We start from the raw sequence: 14,615 nt of genomic DNA on the forward strand, positions 1-14,615 counted from the left end.
AACTGTCAGATGTTAATTAAAGCCGCCCAGTCATCCCACATCGGAGCAATTGAGGCTAGTCCCATTTCTGGGAGCGTGCCGAACTTGTTGCTGTTGCTCCAAGGGGTTCCTGATAATAAACATAATCAATTTAGATTGCGCTTCAATTTGAGTTAGTTTGTCGTCAGCGATTAGGTTCCATATCAATGGCAAAAGTAAACCGAGCCGAAACATTTGAAATTGCCAAAAAAGAACGTAGCGCCATGACTTTTCAATAGGAAATCAGTTTAATCAGTTTTGATAAGAGTAAGGTAGTAGAGTTGATTAGGCCTTTGGTCCCTAAAGAGACGATGCCCCCAAAAAAGCTGGGAGTTCATGAATAGTTCTGCCATTATTATCGATATAGATTGCTCTATAGAATATTTATTCGAATACAAAAATCATTTCCAATTGAGCAGAGATCGCTCCTCCATCCAAGGAAGAATCTCGTTCATAGCCAGGATGTACTTGCGATTGGTAAACATGGAGCACTTCATTTTCGAGGCGTATAGTTCGTTTACCTCATCCTCGAACTGGTTCATTAATGTGATGGGCAAGACCCGGGTCACTACCACATAGGCTGGGAGTAAACTCAGTTAAAGAAAACTCTTTACTACCAAGAAAGAGCTCACCTGCCAGGCCATGCTTGCTGAGACTCTCACGAATATCCTCAAGCTGTGGCAGAGCTTTGCCATATGCCAGGATCTTGAGACTATCCATCAAGTGGTAGAAATAATACTGCACCATATTGTCAAACTCGGCCAACTTAATTTTCTTCTCAGCTGACGACAAAATGGTATAGTAAAGATCGTTGGCCTGAGTATAGAAAATGATTAATCTATATAAAGAAAATAATATATATATATATAGACCTTACCGGAGACCCGTACTTGACCACCTGGAAGTCGAGCAGGGCCGTGTCCACAACATTTCCCTGATTGTTGAGCTTAAACATGACATTGTTTGCCCAACAGTCGCAGTGATTCAGGACATTGAACTGCTTGGGGTCGGAGGCATGCAGCTTGAGTAGCTTTTCCACCAGAACCTCCTCCTTGTCCGCAAACTGTTTGTGGAAGTGGGTGCCAATGCGCCAACGTCGAAGCTGCGAAAGAAAGGCTTCCGGATTGTTTAGCTCCTGGAGGATTTCTTGATTGGCCTTTCTGTATATCCCGCTGGACAGAAGCTGGTTAAATTTGCCCCTCTTCTCCACATACACGGCGGAGGCGGCATGGAACTGGGCCAGCTTCCGGAGCACCTGCTTCAAATACTCCAAATCGAAGCCCTTGCCCCGCTCCACATTGCGGTAGCCCTTGGCCTTTAGGTTCTCCATCAGGATGTAGCGGACCCCGATGCTACGGTCCAGCTTGAAGGCACGCGGACCGAAGGACACCTTCTGGCCTACCGCCTCGAATAGCTGCTCAAATCTGGGCAGGACCTTGTGGTAGACGTAATGTTCACGCACAAACATTTTCAAATGGTCCATGATCTTGGCCTGGAAATCGTTGCCATGCTGGGCCTTTAGAAGGAAGGACAGCCTCCTCACCGTACTGTCGCGCTGTTGAACCTTGACCTGAATGGGCAGGAGAACGGTGCAGTTGCGGAACTGGATGAGATGGACGCTGGGCAAGACCGCCACAATGCGATCGCCGTTGTCCACATAAGACTGGACCGCCTGTTCCAGTGACAGGGCAGAAACCCATTCGGGAGCTTTTGGTACTTTCATTGTCAATTTATTGCAGTCAATTTTGACAAATTTACAAAGAATTCAGATTATTTATTGAATTATATTTCAAAAGGGAAGCGATTAAATTTGTACGTTTAAAATATTGTTTCTAAATTTATTCATTTTATTACTCGTTAAAAGACTTATGTTGAGGGTAAGTAGTGTTTTATGTCTTTAAAATACATTATGTAAATTATTTATTATTCAAAAAACTCTACAACCTCCAAAAAAGGTATCATTCTATTAAAAATTTGTACAATTTAAGAACAGAAAACAAAACGAACAGTTTTTTAATTCTATAATTGCTCAGTGATACACACAAAATAAATATTTAATCGCTGGTCAAAGGTTATTTTGAATATAATTAGATATTTATTTGGCTACCAAAACAAATTTGTAGGTGGTGCAATTAAATAAGCATTATTATAGCCGGTAATTGGGGGGAGATAATCACTTCCAGTCGAGCAGGCCGCGGTTGTCCAACCATGGCAGCACCTCCGTCATCACCTGGACGTACTTGGGGTTGGTGAACATGGCGTTCTTCATCTTGGACTCGTCGCTAATGTAGCTCTCCAGATTGGCATTGTCGGTCTTGTCCAGCATCACAACGGGCAGCACCTTGGACACCACCATGTAGGCTATGGAAATGGAGTTGTAAATGGATGTTCCTCTATATGTAAATAGGAGGTGAACTCACCAGCCAAGCCATTGCGGAAAAGGGAAGCATGCAGGTTCTTTAACTTGGGCAGGGGTCGGTGATACTGGAGCAGCTTCAAGTTCTCCACCAGATTATCGAAATAGTATCGCACCAGGTAATCGAACTTGGCAGTCTTCAATTCTGGCGCAGCCGAAGACAAAATCAGGTAGTACAGATCATTGGCCTGCAAGAGGATTTAAATATAAAAATATATGAAGTTTTAAGTTTATGGTTTATCTAGTTATATCTGCCTTACCGGACTGCCGTACTTTCCCACTTGAAAGTCCACGAACAAGGTCTCCCTAATGTTTCCGAAGGCATCGTGCTGGAACATAATGTTGTTGGCCCAGCAGTCGCCATGGTTTAGCACGTTGAACTCCCTGGGATTGTACTGCTGATCCTGGAGAAGACGATCCACCAGATAGTCATCGCTATCAGCCTGGAAAACAAGTAGAAAAAATTTGTATAAGAGCATTTCTGTATAAATATTCTAAAGAATATAAATAATTTCTCACCAACTTCTCGTACAACTTCTGAGCATTCTTCCACTTCTTAAGCTGGGCCAGGAAAGCTCCTGAGGCATTGAACTCCTGCAGCAGCTTGCGATTGGCCTCGCTGAACACACCCACGGTGAACTCCTCCCCGAATAGGCCATTGTGCTCCACATAACAGGCAGAGGCGGCATGGAAGGCGGCCAGCTTCTCCAGCACCTTCTGCATGTGCACCAGGTCCAGGCCGGCCAGACGATTCTCGTTTTTAAATTGCTTGAGGTGCAGATCTTCCAACAAAATATAATCCACGCCCGGATCGCGGTCCACCTTAAAGGCACGAGGAGCAAACTGAATGCGTTTGCCAGCATTCTTATAGAGCTTCTCGAACTTGGGCAGAATGTTGTGGTACATCTGCTCCTCCTTCTGGAAGAGCTTCAGCTTGTCCAGAATGGCGGCCATCACTTCGTTGTTGTGCTGAGCCTTCAGGACAAAGGAAAGGGTCCTGATGCTGTGATCTGAAAAGATGGATAAATTATTTAAATAAATATGTGGGTGGAGTTCTAGAGATTAAGACTCACCGATCAGCTCCACTTCCACCAGCAATCGCAGAAACTGGGAGGAGTAGTTCTCGCCCTCGCTGCTGCCCTTCACTGGAGTAAACGAGACTATATTCTCAAAGATACCGGTTTGTTCCACGATCGCCTTTTTGAGTGTAATATTGGACAGCCACTTGGGCAGGTCCTCGGCAGGTATCGCCTTATGTCCATTTGTGGCCTCAGACATGATGAATCTGTCAAAGGAGTGTACAGAAATAATATTTATTTAGTCTAATTTTAACCGCCGAGCTGATAACAGCAGCTGAAGTACGAGCACTCTAATGTTAACAGCGCCAACGGGTCGTATACACAACGTTTATTAGACCATAATCAAACATAGGTGGAGCCAGGGTGCTTGCCATTAAGGGTGCCTTATATTTGAATATTTTATTGATGGTTCTCCGCCCAACCCAACTCATAAAATGCTCAACAAAAATTTTTATATTTTTAGGAATTGCATCAATTTTTTATCTTAAGCCATCTTGAGGGGTATAAGGGGGTTATGGTAAGGTGAAAATTACCAGAAAGAGTATATGTACACTTAATGGCAGCAGTAAAATGCTAAAATAACAATAAAGCCTAACTTTCTAGATAAAATTATAATTTATGTATTTTAAATTATAAACTCCTTAATAATTTTATTTTAACTGTACAAGACAATCAAATTTCTGCTTAAAGTTATGACTCATCCTAGAACACAAACCCTCTATTTATATGTACTCTCGAGTGTTTTCAATCTAATTGTTGCAATGCCTGATAAAGTTAGAAACACTTTTGATCTATTGGTTGCCTTTATCAATACACCATATACGGAAAAACTATACATATTCACCATGCAAATCATCATCAATATAAAAAAACGAGTACGTGATTTAATAAACTCCGCTACCTTCCAATACAGGTAATTACCAAACTTTTGTGGGGTTTTCATTGATTAGGCAATTATCAGGGCAATCGCCATTTAATGAAGCAAATCGTAAATCAGGTCACATGTCAGTTAATGGAACACACACACCTGCTATGACATTACGACATAGCGACTGTCCTAATCCGAGATAATACCTGTGGGCTATAGGATGGAATTAAGCTTTCGGGATACAAGAACTTCACACTAATAATTTTGATAATTTAATTCACAGCTCCTTCACCGCCACAATTATTTAATTACTAAAAGTTCCGATGATGGAAAATGGGTTTTTATATCAGTTCCGAACTTGGTTGGTCAAAACGAAGAGATTGGTTCCCCGAAATGGTGACAAACCTTTCTCCTTAATTGGTAAGCTAGTGGAGCGCTCCGTGGGTGACTGCAGTTCGCGGCAACTGACGAGTGGGAAATACGGGCTGCGATACTCGGGACCAGAGCCGTTGCCCCGATTTGGCTATGGGCCAAAGAAATTCCTTATCGCCTGCATTCGATTCAAGTTTATTTTGTAATTCAGCTCGCCAAAACCGGCAAAAAAAGTGAATATAATAGAGGGTGGCAGTGGCAGGGTGGCAATTGCCATTGGCGAGAGCGGGCGGGCGATAGTGAGCCGATGATATGGCATTGTTTGATTGATAACAGGCCCACCGAAAACAGTTTCTTGTTTCTTGTTTCCACCTCTGATTCCGATCCCGCCTCTTTATCGGCCTTCCGTGTTCCTCTTTGCTCTCGCCATTCGCTCTAATTAATTCGTGATTCCTTATTAATTGCTGTTTGCGGGCATGACATGTGACGGGTAGGAAGATAGACCTATCTACATGCTATATAGACATAGACCCCTTTCCGATGTCGGCCAGGGAATCCGGCACACTCAATATATATTATTATTAGACCATTTGGCAAAGCCTACTAAATATGGACATAAATACTCCTGCTATTATCATCACTGTCATTATCAGTATAGAAGTGGTGTTTTTATAAGTTAAATCAATAGGTAATCGTAAAGAATTATATAGATGTTCTACAATCCCTTAAGGAAAATATAAATTTAAGAAATATTTATCTTATTTCTTATTTTTAAAGTGGTTCTTATGAAATCTCTACTCTTCTGTATACATTTAGCTTGTAGGTATTCAAATTGAAAAGATAAGTCTGTACTTCAGAAAGACCCGAATCAGTAGTGTCAATTATAATTATTTCATTTGAGATATTGTCATTTTACTTACAAAGCAAAGATGCACACTGGGGCAATGTTTATTGTAAATGAACATTTCTATATTTTTAAGCCCAAGACCAATATTTCATTGAAATAATGATACTAATATTTCTAAAGATAGCTTTCTAACTCGTTTTTTTTATTTTAAAAAGTAAAAAGATATTACCTGTTCATACTGCAAATTTTATTTATTATTTACATAAGTAAAAAATGGTATATTTTCACTGTCTGTCATGAGAAACTTTATTAAATAAATACTGTTCAGTTGAACTATTAAAACAGCGATTAAGATCAATTTTTAAGTATTCATACTCAATACTTCCTATTTTTCTCCAACTTTGAAGTGATTTTAGCATACAAATTAAAACTGGAATGCTCCGCGATTATTCAGCCAAGTGAGGATGGCGCTAACGTGCTTCTTGTAACGAGCATTCGAGTACATCGCCATCTTCAGACCGTCGCCATTATCCGATTCGGTTACAAAGTCGGTCAGATTGGCCTCATCGGTGCGATCGAGTAAAACCGGTGGGCAGAGCATCAGAACAGTGTGGTAGCCTAAAACCGAAAAAATATGTGAAATATTATTACTATCTATAGCTTTTGAGATAGAGAGAGCTTTTTCCCCTACCAACTCGTCCGTATTTCAACAGCTGAGTGTGCAGGAACCGCAGCGAGGGGGTCTTCGCCTGTGGATACTTGAGCAGCGCCAAGTGCTCTATCAGCTGATCGTGATAGTACTTGATGAGGTAATCGAACTTGCACAACTTTATGTCAAATTGCGTGGATCCCAGTAGGAAGTAAATTAGATCATGGGCCACACTGGTGACCTTGGGCAGCTGCAGATCCACGAAGAAGGTCTCGGCTGGCTCAGGGTTCTCGCCCTCATACCGGAACATGATGTTGTTCGTCCAGCAATCTCCGTGATTTAAGGCATTAAAGTCCTCCGGATCTGGTGTGTTCATTGCATACATCAGATCCACTATCTTGGGTTGGATCTTGTGCTGTAAAATTAGATAATTAACCAAATCTTCTAGTGGAACTAAATGTCTGGAAAAGCTACTCACCACCGCCTCGCTATACTCCTCGTAGCCCTCGTAGAGAGGCAGGCATTTCAGGAAGTACTTTCCAAGAGTCTCGGCCACCTGTTCGATATTCACTTTCATGGAGTCGGCGTAGGTTGGCTGCAGATAGTTCTGTGTATATGGACCCTTCAGATGGAGCCTATTGGCAGAGGCCGCGTGCCATTGGGCCAACTTTTTAAGCACGCTTTTGGTATGGACCATGTTAAGGCCCTCCAGACGATCCACATTCTTAAAGCCAAAAGGCTTGAGATCCTGCAGCAGCACGTACTCGTCGGGAGCCTGAATTTCGTAGGCCTTGGCTCCGAACTGAACCTTCAGACCCGCGTCCTCGTACATCTTCTCCAGCTCGGGAATCACCTGCAGGAACACATCCCGCTCCACTACGAACATGTTGTTCTTCTTCAGGATCTCGCGGTACATCTCGAAGTCGTGTGGCGTCTTCAGCATGTAGCTAACCTTTTCGATGAGGTGATCTAATGGCGAAGCTCTAATGAGACTTTACTTTTCTTTGTTTGCCACAATTATGACTCACCCTTGAGTTCGACTTCGAAGTGTAGGCGCAGCATAATGGAGGAGTAATTTTCCCCCGGCTTGAGACCGGCCACCGGCTCGAAACTCTTGATTCCCACATACTTGTCCCCGAATCGCTCTGCCAGCAATTTCTCGAAGAGATCTGCCTTTAGCCAAGCGGGCACTGGAACAGTTGTGTTCTCGTCCGTCATCGTATATAAACTGAAGGCCGATTTGCCGGCTGTTTGTGTTTAATATTGAGATAGAGTGAGCTTTTAGCCCTCTATCTTTGTTTTCCGGAATTATATACATTATATATATAAACAAACGCCGATCCGAAAGCTCTCAAAGAGAGCACTCTCCACAGAACTTGTTTTCAGAATTAAAGAGAGTGGCACATAAAACCAAACATACAGACCAAAACAAACCATGTGTAGGGGGTAATATATGAAATTCATATTATGAATGTGGCCATAAAACCATGTATGGAGTGTCTGTTTAACGAATAGAAACATTGGTTGAGGCGACAATGAAGCACTAATGGCAAAAACAGAAATTATTTTACAATTTAATTTTTAAGAGTAATCAACTTTCATCAGCCAGGGACTTGACTGTGGTATACTTGTACCTTGGCTCGTTCCTGAATGATGACATGCGACTAGCGACCTTTAGCAATTATTACGATTTTCAAATTTTTAGTTAACCAATAAGCTTTTGCAATAACATATTGTCTTATCGCCGCAATTGTTTTATTCTGGCTTCTCAAGTGCTGACCATAAAAATTCAGTTTCAATAATATTTGCATTGCATTTATCTTATCCATAAAAGCGTCAATTGCTTTCTTTAAAGTGACTTTAATTTATATAACGTAAAAGAAAACAAAATTTGATTAATTGTATTCTTATGAAATCTATTCCAGTGCTCCTCGATGCTGCAGCCATGGCAAAAGGGCTTCTATATGCCTGAGGAATCTGGGATTGGAGTACAGCGAATTCTTAAAACTAGGATCATCAGCCAAGACCTTTTCAAAATCAGCGCCGTCCTTGGGATCCAGCAGGACAAATGGCATGATGGTAGAGGCGCAGACAAAGGCTGAAAAAGCAAGTTAATTAAAAAGTTAAAACATGCAAATAAAAGCCAAACACCTACCCCATGCATTGTACTTGGAAAGAGTGTCTCGAATACTCCTCAAGGTGGGCAGGGTCTTGGAGTACTTGAGCAGCTTCAGGTGCTTGACTAGCTCGGCGTGATAGAACCAAATAAAGTAGTCGAATTTCGCTATCTTCACGTCCAAACTTGTGGAGGAAAGCAGGAAGTAGTATAGATCCTGTGCAACTGTTCCCCACTTGGGCAATTGTAGGTCGACGAAGTACGTGTCTAATATCTCGTTCTTCTCGTTGTACTGGAACATGATATTATTTGACCAACCATCGCCATGGTTAAGGGCATTGAACTCGTCAGGTTTCGGGTTGTTCAGCTCTTCTACAATATCCAATAACTTGTCGGCTGCGAAATGCTGCCACATAAAAAAAGATAATAATATGATGAAGTACCAATATAATAGGTGTACCCACCAAATCCTTCAGGTAAGCCTCATAACCCTGCACCAAATGGACGTTATTAAGGAAAACCGCAATGTTACGATTACAGAATGCATCCACAATTTCTTCGTTCTTTAGAAAACCCTTGGTAAACTTCTCCTGGTAGGGTCCTTTGGTATCCACGCGCACTGCAGATGCCGCATGCCATTGTGCCATTTTCTTCAGGACACTCTCAGTGTGAGCCTGATCCATGCCTTCGAGTCGGTTGACATTCCTGAAGCCACGTGGCCTGAGATCCTCCAAAAGGACGTGGTAATCGCTGACAGGGATCTCGTAGGCCTCGGCACCAAACTTCACTTCGAGACCCGCATCCCGGTAGAGTTGCTCCAGTTCAGGAACCACTTCCAGATACATTCCGAGCTCCACATCGAAGATGTTCGACTTTTCAATTACCTTTCTATAGGCCTCAGATTGGTGAGGAGTTTTCAACATGAAGGCCTTGGTGAGTTGGGATTTATCTGGATACAAATATGAATATAGAGATTATCTGGACAGGTAATAAAATTAGAGACCCACCTTTGGTTTCCACATCCAGCTCCACTCTAAGCATTATGGTGGCATAGTTCTCCCCAGCAGGAACACCAGCTTTGGCCCTCATCGACTTCGTAGCCTTGTAATCCTTGACATCCTTTCTTAGGAGATCTTCAAAGACCTCCGCCTTCAACCAGTCTGGAATTAAAACTTTCCTCTGGTCCAGTTCATCTTCTTTTGTCTGTGGCGGCATCTTCGATATGTCACGTTGAGTTCCAAACACTTAATGGGAGCTTCTCCCAGGGGAAATCTATTTTATACACCTTACAGAAATTAATGGCGATGAGACTGATAAATCTTATCTCGTTCCATGCAAACAGCAGATTGTCTCAAGTTCATTTGTGCAAATGTGACACAGCAAATTATTACACCTTGGCTCAAAGGGAGGGTCTGTGATTCGTTTGAAGAAACAATCCTCTGACATATTAGCATCTCAGCATTACGCGACAGTTTCCCAGGTTTGAAGATACGAGCGGAATAATAATAAGATTATCAGTAAATTGGTTTTATTTATTTACTCAGAGATCTAAAGTCTCGCGTGCGCAATTCTCGAACTTCACAATATTTATTTAAACAACTTTTAATGATAAGCAAAAAAATAATAAAAGGAATTAGAGAGGTTATAAAAGAATGGGATGTTCCACAATTTATATAAACCTGGACTAGATTTTAGAATTTATTCACAGTTTCTAATGGAAAGAGACTGAAGAAAAGCTACAGACCTCACTAAGTGATGATAATATAAGTAATAATGTAATATTCATATCAATATATACTAAACAAACCAAGAAGACCTTGTAAATTCTATAGTAAAGTATAGAGATGGGTTTATATTCCTGTTTTATTTATTACAAATCTTCTCCTTTTTTTTAAACTATAGTGTGTAACATATACAATTTATGTTAAGAGTCTTATTATCTAATAAGAGACTTATTCCAGGGCACCTCTTTGCTGAAACCATGGCAACAGGACCTCCATATGCCGGCGATATCTGGGATTGGTGAATATGGAGTTCTTAAAACTGGAGTCCTCGGCTGACATGATCTGGTCGAAGTTAGCATCATCCCTGGGATCCAGTAAAACGAATCCCATTATGCAGGCAGCACAAATGAAGCCTGAAACATAATTTATTAATTGAATTATTAGGCTCAAATGTAAAAAATCGACAACTCACCCCATCCACTGTACTTGTTCAGGGCGTCACGAATACTCCTAAGAGTGGGCAGAGGCTTCGAGTACTTGAGAAGTTTCAGGTGCTTGACTAGCTCGGCGTGATAGAACCAAATTAAGTAATCAAACTTGGAGGTTTTAATGTCCAGGCTAGTTGAAGAAATCAGGAAGTAGTACAAGTCCTGGGCCACCGTTCCGTATTTAGGAATTTGCAGGTCCACGAAATAGGTATTCAATATCTCATTCTTTTCGTTGTACTGGAACATGATATTGTTGGACCAACCATCGCCGTGGTTCAGGGCATTGAACTCGTCGGCTTTCGGCACGTTCAGATCGTTGACCACATCCAACAACTTCTCGGAGACACTGCGCTATAGCGGGAGATACATAAGATAAGATACAAACATCCAGAGATAGTCGGTAGATTTACCCACCAAATCTTTGAGATAGGCCTCGTGACCCTCGTACAGATCGATGTGTTTTAGCAGATTCTTGACGCTGCGATTGCAGAATGCATCCACGATTTCTTCGGACTTGAAGAAGCCGGTAGTGAACTTCTCCTCGTAGGGTCCCTTGAGCTCCACGCGAACAGCAGACGCCGCATGCCATTGGGCCAGCTTTCGTAGGACACTTTCGCTGTGAGCCTGGTCCAAGCCCTCGAGGCGATTGGCATTCTTGAAGCCACGTGGCCTGAGATCCTCCAATAGGACATAGTAATCGCTGGCCGTGATCTCATAGGCCTCTGCACCGAACTTCACCTCCAAGCCCACGTCCCGATACAGCTGCTCCATTTCGGGAACCACTTCCAGATACATTCCGCGCTCCACATCGAAGATGTCCGTCTCCTCGATAATTTTGCGATATACCTCCGATTGGTGTGGGGTCTTTAGCATGAAAGCCTTGGTCACCAGGGAATTGTCTAGAGCATAAATCGAACTTTAAATTTATTTAAATTTAACCCTTAAAAATAATCAAACCTTTGGTTTCTACATCCAGCTCTACTCTTAGCATTATGGTGGCATAATTCTCCCCAGGAGCAACCCCAGCCTTGGCTCTCAGAGATTTCGTCTCCTTGTAGTCCTTGACCTTCCGCCTGAGCAGATCTTCAAAGGCTTCCGGCTTCACCCAGTCCGGGATCTTGACTTCTCTCTGACAAACCTCTTCGTCCTTTGTTTGTGGCGGCATTGCGGAAATATTTCGTTGGCTTCTGAGTAGTGACTGAGAGATCTGCCTCCTAGCCGCATCTTTTAAATAATTTCAGGAAGAAAGATAAGCACTATCTCATCCACACAGACTTTTATGGGTTGATTGCAAAGATGATGAAGCGCTTTGTTGCTTTTTTTGAAGAGGTGTTATGTGATCTAGATTGCATTTCTTGTTGAGTATGTTAGTCTTTTTATTTAGTATTAAGAATCAGTTGGGTAATACTACAGAAACCTAGACAACTAAAAAAAGTTTACGTCTGTTTCCCAAGTGTAGATAGTTTTCGCCTAACTTTTTTACGCATAACTCACAGTGGTCTATCGTTTTTTATGACTGTCTATGCCACCTGGAGACTGAATTTGATTGTGATCTTTATTTATGAAAATATACACAAAATGTAGATATATTTTATTACATATCCTAAACTCTTGTCTTTTTATATCAAAAATAAAGATAGGCTTCTTATTTTGTTTTGCTTCACTATTCGCATATGCTTTACATTTGCATTTGCGTTTTTCTTTCTTTTTTTATTAGGATTCCCCTTATGACATATTTTATTTAGAATCCCTCTAAATATTTGAGTTTTAATTTCTGTTCTGTTTGGTGTTAACCATGAATTAGTTCCCAGTAAACATTTAATAGCAAATATGTGACACTCCCTTGATATGTGTTGACTTGGCTTTAAAAAGTAAGATCCAGGAACAGTACACCACAAAAGAGCTTACAGTCATATATACATCTCAATATCTGTAACTATGTAGTATACTATACTAGCTTTATATAAATATATGTGTTAATGGTTAGGCATCTAACAAAGCTTTTCCATTTCGATAAGCATTAGTTTCCCTCTGAAAAGGAGCTTTCTATTCTATTATTTTGAAACTGTTTTGTTTTGATCCGCTGATTTGGCCCGAAGGGGAAATTTTGTTTACGGTTGCCTAGCAGCGCTATCAATTCGCCCAAACCCCGTGAATCACTATCATTTACTATATTGTCAAAAATACATTCTCAGAATGATTCTTGCAAATTGATTGAACCCCCATTTATCGTTCGAGTTTCTACGTTTATTTATACTCGTGGACATTATCGCACGAAGGTTTAGATAACACTATCATAAGGTTGCTCTAAATTCTGACATAATTCAGAGGTTTGTTGTGAAAATCCTAAAAATGTTTGTTTCTAATTCACATCCAAGGCGCCGCGATCCAGCAGCCAGGGCATAACCATCTGAATGTGTTTCCTGTACCGGGAACTGTTATAGAGCTGCATCTGGAAGTCCACTCCAGCGTCAGTTTCGCCAAATATATTATCAAAACTGGTGACTTCCGTGGGATCCAAAAGAACGATGCCCATCACACTAGTCACCACGCTATAGGCTGGATAAAGACATGGAAATACATAATTAGACTTTACAAATAACAACAAATTCCTACCATACAATCCGTTTTTCAAGAGCGACAAGTGAATATCACGAAGGCTGGGAAGAGGCTTTGAGTACTTCAGAATTTTCAGGTGCTCCACAAGATTATCGTGGTACACCTTAATGTAATAATCGAACTTGGTCAGCTTATCCTCCAGCTTGGTGGATGAGAGCAGAAAGTAGTATAAGTCCTGGGCAACGGTTCCGTACTTTGGGATTTGGTAGTCGACCAAGTAGACCTCCTTGATCTTGCCAAAGGCATCGTACTGGAACATGATGTTATTCGACCAGGAATCGCCGTGGTTCAGCACATTGAACTCGTTGGGATCGACCTTGGCGAACTCGTAACATTTTTCGATAAAAAGGGGCTGGAGGGCTTTCTAGTTAATGAGAAGAGGTGATGTATACATATAGACGATCTTTTTAATTTATTAAATATTAATTACTTACCACTTTGTCAATGTAATCCTCGTTTCCTTCGTATGTGGTGCAGACTTTGCTGAATCGAGAAAGCATTCCGCTCATCATCTCAGCCATCATTGGACGGCTTTCTTCTTTGAAAAAGCCATGAACCAGAATTTCCGGATACGGACCCTTGGTGGCCACCCGTACGGCGGAGGCAGCATGCCACTGAGCCAGCTTACGGAGAACCCTCTCCGTGTGAGTTTGGTCAAATCCCTCGAGGCGATTGGCATTCTTGAATCCCTTGATGCCCAGATCCTCCAAGGCTACATACTCCGTTTTGGCATTCTTGAGATCGTAGCTTTTGGCTCCAAATGTGATTTCAATTCCGGCTTCCTTGTAGAGTGCCTCCATCTCGGGCACAACCTCATTGTACATGGTCCGCTCAGTGTCGAAGATGTTGCTTCGCTTCATCATCTCCCTAAACATTTCTTCCTGATGGGGCAACTTGACCATGTAGGAAACCTTTTTGGTTTTGCCATCTAAGAAGGGGAGATTAGGAATCGAGTATGTTTATCGATTCAAAATTATGGACTCACCCTTGAGCTCTACCTCGATCTGTACCCGCAGCATGACTGTGGCGTAGTTCTCTCCTGCCGCAGATCCGAGTTCCGCCTTGAATGTACTGACTTTGGAGTATCCCTCCACACTTGACTTGAGAACATCCTCGAATAGTTCCGCATTAACCCACTCGGGTATTTTGCTGTCCGCCATTGCCGATAATTGTAGTAAGTTTTTAACGAGCGATAGAACAAGTATACGCCCGGTTGCACTCGGCTATGCTGACTGAGAGTCGACAGGGAGGATCAATAGTTTTATACCAGCTGGAAGGAGCTTTTATAATAATTGTGGTTCGAAATTACTTTTTATAGAACCAGCGGGCACTCTTTGGATTTTTGCACTTTGTGTTTATCTCCAAAAAAAGCTGTTTGCTTATCTGTGGACATTTTTATGAATTTATGAACTGTCAAGT

At 41.8% G+C, this 14,615-nt stretch overlaps 6 protein-coding genes across 8 annotated transcripts; all 6 read right to left on the reverse strand.

Moving 5' to 3' along the window:
* Positions 1–370: 370 nt before the first annotated feature.
* Positions 371–1,811, reverse strand: LOC138928874 (uncharacterized). Its single transcript, XM_070287100.1, has 3 exons — positions 896–1,811; positions 651–834; positions 371–598 (listed from the first exon to the last, which is right to left on the reverse strand). The coding sequence occupies exons 1-3, from the start codon at positions 1,739–1,741 to the stop codon at positions 420–422; spliced, it is 1,209 nt and encodes a 402-aa protein (XP_070143201.1). The 5' UTR covers positions 1,742–1,811; the 3' UTR covers positions 371–419.
* A 213-nt stretch (positions 1,812–2,024) lies between these two features.
* LOC121501834 (uncharacterized) lies at positions 2,025–5,342 on the reverse strand. 2 transcript variants are annotated; one of them, XM_017162962.3, is made up of 6 exons: positions 4,787–5,342; positions 3,508–3,719; positions 2,954–3,444; positions 2,695–2,877; positions 2,439–2,622; positions 2,025–2,379 (listed from the first exon to the last, which is right to left on the reverse strand). In XM_017162962.3, the coding sequence occupies exons 2-6, from the start codon at positions 3,710–3,712 to the stop codon at positions 2,192–2,194; spliced, it is 1,251 nt and encodes a 416-aa protein (XP_017018451.2). In that variant the 5' UTR covers positions 3,713–3,719; positions 4,787–5,342; the 3' UTR covers positions 2,025–2,191. The 2 variants fall into 2 exon arrangements, with proteins under 2 accessions (XP_017018451.2, XP_041633249.1); XM_041777315.2 differs by having other exon boundaries at positions 4,588–5,342.
* Positions 5,343–5,881: 539 nt separating this feature from the next.
* On the reverse strand, positions 5,882–7,473 carry LOC108072006 (uncharacterized). The gene is made up of 4 exons (XM_017162983.2): positions 7,278–7,473; positions 6,728–7,218; positions 6,292–6,664; positions 5,882–6,218 (listed from the first exon to the last, which is right to left on the reverse strand). Exons 1-4 carry the CDS (start codon positions 7,465–7,467, stop codon positions 6,025–6,027), a joined length of 1,248 nt encoding a protein of 415 aa, XP_017018472.1. The 5' UTR covers positions 7,468–7,473; the 3' UTR covers positions 5,882–6,024.
* Positions 7,474–8,048: 575 nt separating this feature from the next.
* LOC138928983 (uncharacterized) lies at positions 8,049–9,596 on the reverse strand. The gene is made up of 4 exons (XM_070287377.1): positions 9,373–9,596; positions 8,830–9,314; positions 8,405–8,771; positions 8,049–8,347 (listed from the first exon to the last, which is right to left on the reverse strand). The coding sequence occupies exons 1-4, from the start codon at positions 9,578–9,580 to the stop codon at positions 8,166–8,168; spliced, it is 1,242 nt and encodes a 413-aa protein (XP_070143478.1). The 5' UTR covers positions 9,581–9,596; the 3' UTR covers positions 8,049–8,165.
* Positions 9,597–10,210: 614 nt separating this feature from the next.
* LOC108072020 (uncharacterized) lies at positions 10,211–11,764 on the reverse strand. The gene is made up of 4 exons (XM_017163000.3): positions 11,535–11,764; positions 10,992–11,476; positions 10,562–10,928; positions 10,211–10,502 (listed from the first exon to the last, which is right to left on the reverse strand). Exons 1-4 carry the CDS (start codon positions 11,740–11,742, stop codon positions 10,318–10,320), a joined length of 1,245 nt encoding a protein of 414 aa, XP_017018489.1. The 5' UTR covers positions 11,743–11,764; the 3' UTR covers positions 10,211–10,317.
* Positions 11,765–12,802: 1,038 nt separating this feature from the next.
* On the reverse strand, positions 12,803–14,590 carry LOC108072022 (uncharacterized). Of its 2 annotated transcripts, XM_070286884.1 has the most exons (5): positions 14,506–14,590; positions 14,182–14,428; positions 13,631–14,124; positions 13,194–13,560; positions 12,803–13,136 (listed from the first exon to the last, which is right to left on the reverse strand). In XM_070286884.1, exons 2-5 carry the CDS (start codon positions 14,354–14,356, stop codon positions 12,940–12,942), a joined length of 1,233 nt encoding a protein of 410 aa, XP_070142985.1. In that variant the 5' UTR covers positions 14,357–14,428; positions 14,506–14,590; the 3' UTR covers positions 12,803–12,939. The 2 variants fall into 2 exon arrangements, with proteins under 2 accessions (XP_070142985.1, XP_017018491.1); XM_017163002.3 differs by having other exon boundaries at positions 14,182–14,585.
* Between the last annotated feature and the right edge of the window lie 25 nt (positions 14,591–14,615).

The sequence above is a fragment of the Drosophila kikkawai genome, chromosome 3R (genome assembly GCF_030179895.1).
Source record: "Drosophila kikkawai strain 14028-0561.14 chromosome 3R, DkikHiC1v2, whole genome shotgun sequence".
NCBI classification, from domain to species: Eukaryota; Metazoa; Arthropoda; class Insecta; order Diptera; family Drosophilidae; genus Drosophila; species Drosophila kikkawai.

What these genes read in the sequence shown, in the direction of transcription:
- LOC138928874 (XM_070287100.1), bottom strand. Translation starts at nt 1,741, where the DNA reads ATGAAAGTACCAAAAGCTCCCGAATGGGTTTCTGCCCTGTCACTGGAA. An exon ending in TGGTCAAGTACGGGTCTCCG is followed by an intron (nt 835 to 895) that starts GTAAGGTCTATA and finishes TTCTATACTCAG; the next exon opens with GCCAACGATCTTTACTATAC. An exon ending in CAGCAAGCATGGCCTGGCAG is followed by an intron (nt 599 to 650) that starts GTGAGCTCTTTC and finishes GTTTACTCCCAG; the next exon opens with CCTATGTGGTAGTGACCCGG.
- LOC121501834 (XM_017162962.3), bottom strand. Translation starts at nt 3,712, where the DNA reads ATGTCTGAGGCCACAAATGGACATAAGGCGATACCTGCCGAGGACCTG. An exon ending in GGTGGAAGTGGAGCTGATCG is followed by an intron (nt 3,445 to 3,507) that starts GTGAGTCTTAAT and finishes CCATCTTTTCAG; the next exon opens with ATCACAGCATCAGGACCCTT. An exon ending in TTTCCGCAATGGCTTGGCTG is followed by an intron (nt 2,380 to 2,438) that starts GTGAGTTCACCT and finishes CCATTTCCATAG; the next exon opens with CCTACATGGTGGTGTCCAAG.
- LOC108072006 (XM_017162983.2), bottom strand. Translation starts at nt 7,467, where the DNA reads ATGACGGACGAGAACACAACTGTTCCAGTGCCCGCTTGGCTAAAGGCA. An exon ending in CTTCGAAGTCGAACTCAAGG is followed by an intron (nt 7,219 to 7,277) that starts GTGAGTCATAAT and finishes CTTCGCCATTAG; the next exon opens with ATCACCTCATCGAAAAGGTT. An exon ending in AGGAGTATAGCGAGGCGGTG is followed by an intron (nt 6,665 to 6,727) that starts GTGAGTAGCTTT and finishes CTAATTTTACAG; the next exon opens with CACAAGATCCAACCCAAGAT.
- LOC138928983 (XM_070287377.1), bottom strand. Translation starts at nt 9,580, where the DNA reads ATGCCGCCACAGACAAAAGAAGATGAACTGGACCAGAGGAAAGTTTTA. An exon ending in AGGCTTACCTGAAGGATTTG is followed by an intron (nt 8,772 to 8,829) that starts GTGGGTACACCT and finishes TTTATGTGGCAG; the next exon opens with CATTTCGCAGCCGACAAGTT. An exon ending in TTCCAAGTACAATGCATGGG is followed by an intron (nt 8,348 to 8,404) that starts GTAGGTGTTTGG and finishes TTGCTTTTTCAG; the next exon opens with CCTTTGTCTGCGCCTCTACC.
- LOC108072020 (XM_017163000.3), bottom strand. Translation starts at nt 11,742, where the DNA reads ATGCCGCCACAAACAAAGGACGAAGAGGTTTGTCAGAGAGAAGTCAAG. An exon ending in AGGCCTATCTCAAAGATTTG is followed by an intron (nt 10,929 to 10,991) that starts GTGGGTAAATCT and finishes CTCCCGCTATAG; the next exon opens with CGCAGTGTCTCCGAGAAGTT. An exon ending in GAACAAGTACAGTGGATGGG is followed by an intron (nt 10,503 to 10,561) that starts GTGAGTTGTCGA and finishes ATTATGTTTCAG; the next exon opens with GCTTCATTTGTGCTGCCTGC.
- LOC108072022 (XM_070286884.1), bottom strand. Translation starts at nt 14,356, where the DNA reads ATGGCGGACAGCAAAATACCCGAGTGGGTTAATGCGGAACTATTCGAG. An exon ending in AGGATTACATTGACAAAGTG is followed by an intron (nt 13,561 to 13,630) that starts GTAAGTAATTAA and finishes CTCATTAACTAG; the next exon opens with AAAGCCCTCCAGCCCCTTTT. An exon ending in CTTGAAAAACGGATTGTATG is followed by an intron (nt 13,137 to 13,193) that starts GTAGGAATTTGT and finishes GTCTTTATCCAG; the next exon opens with CCTATAGCGTGGTGACTAGT.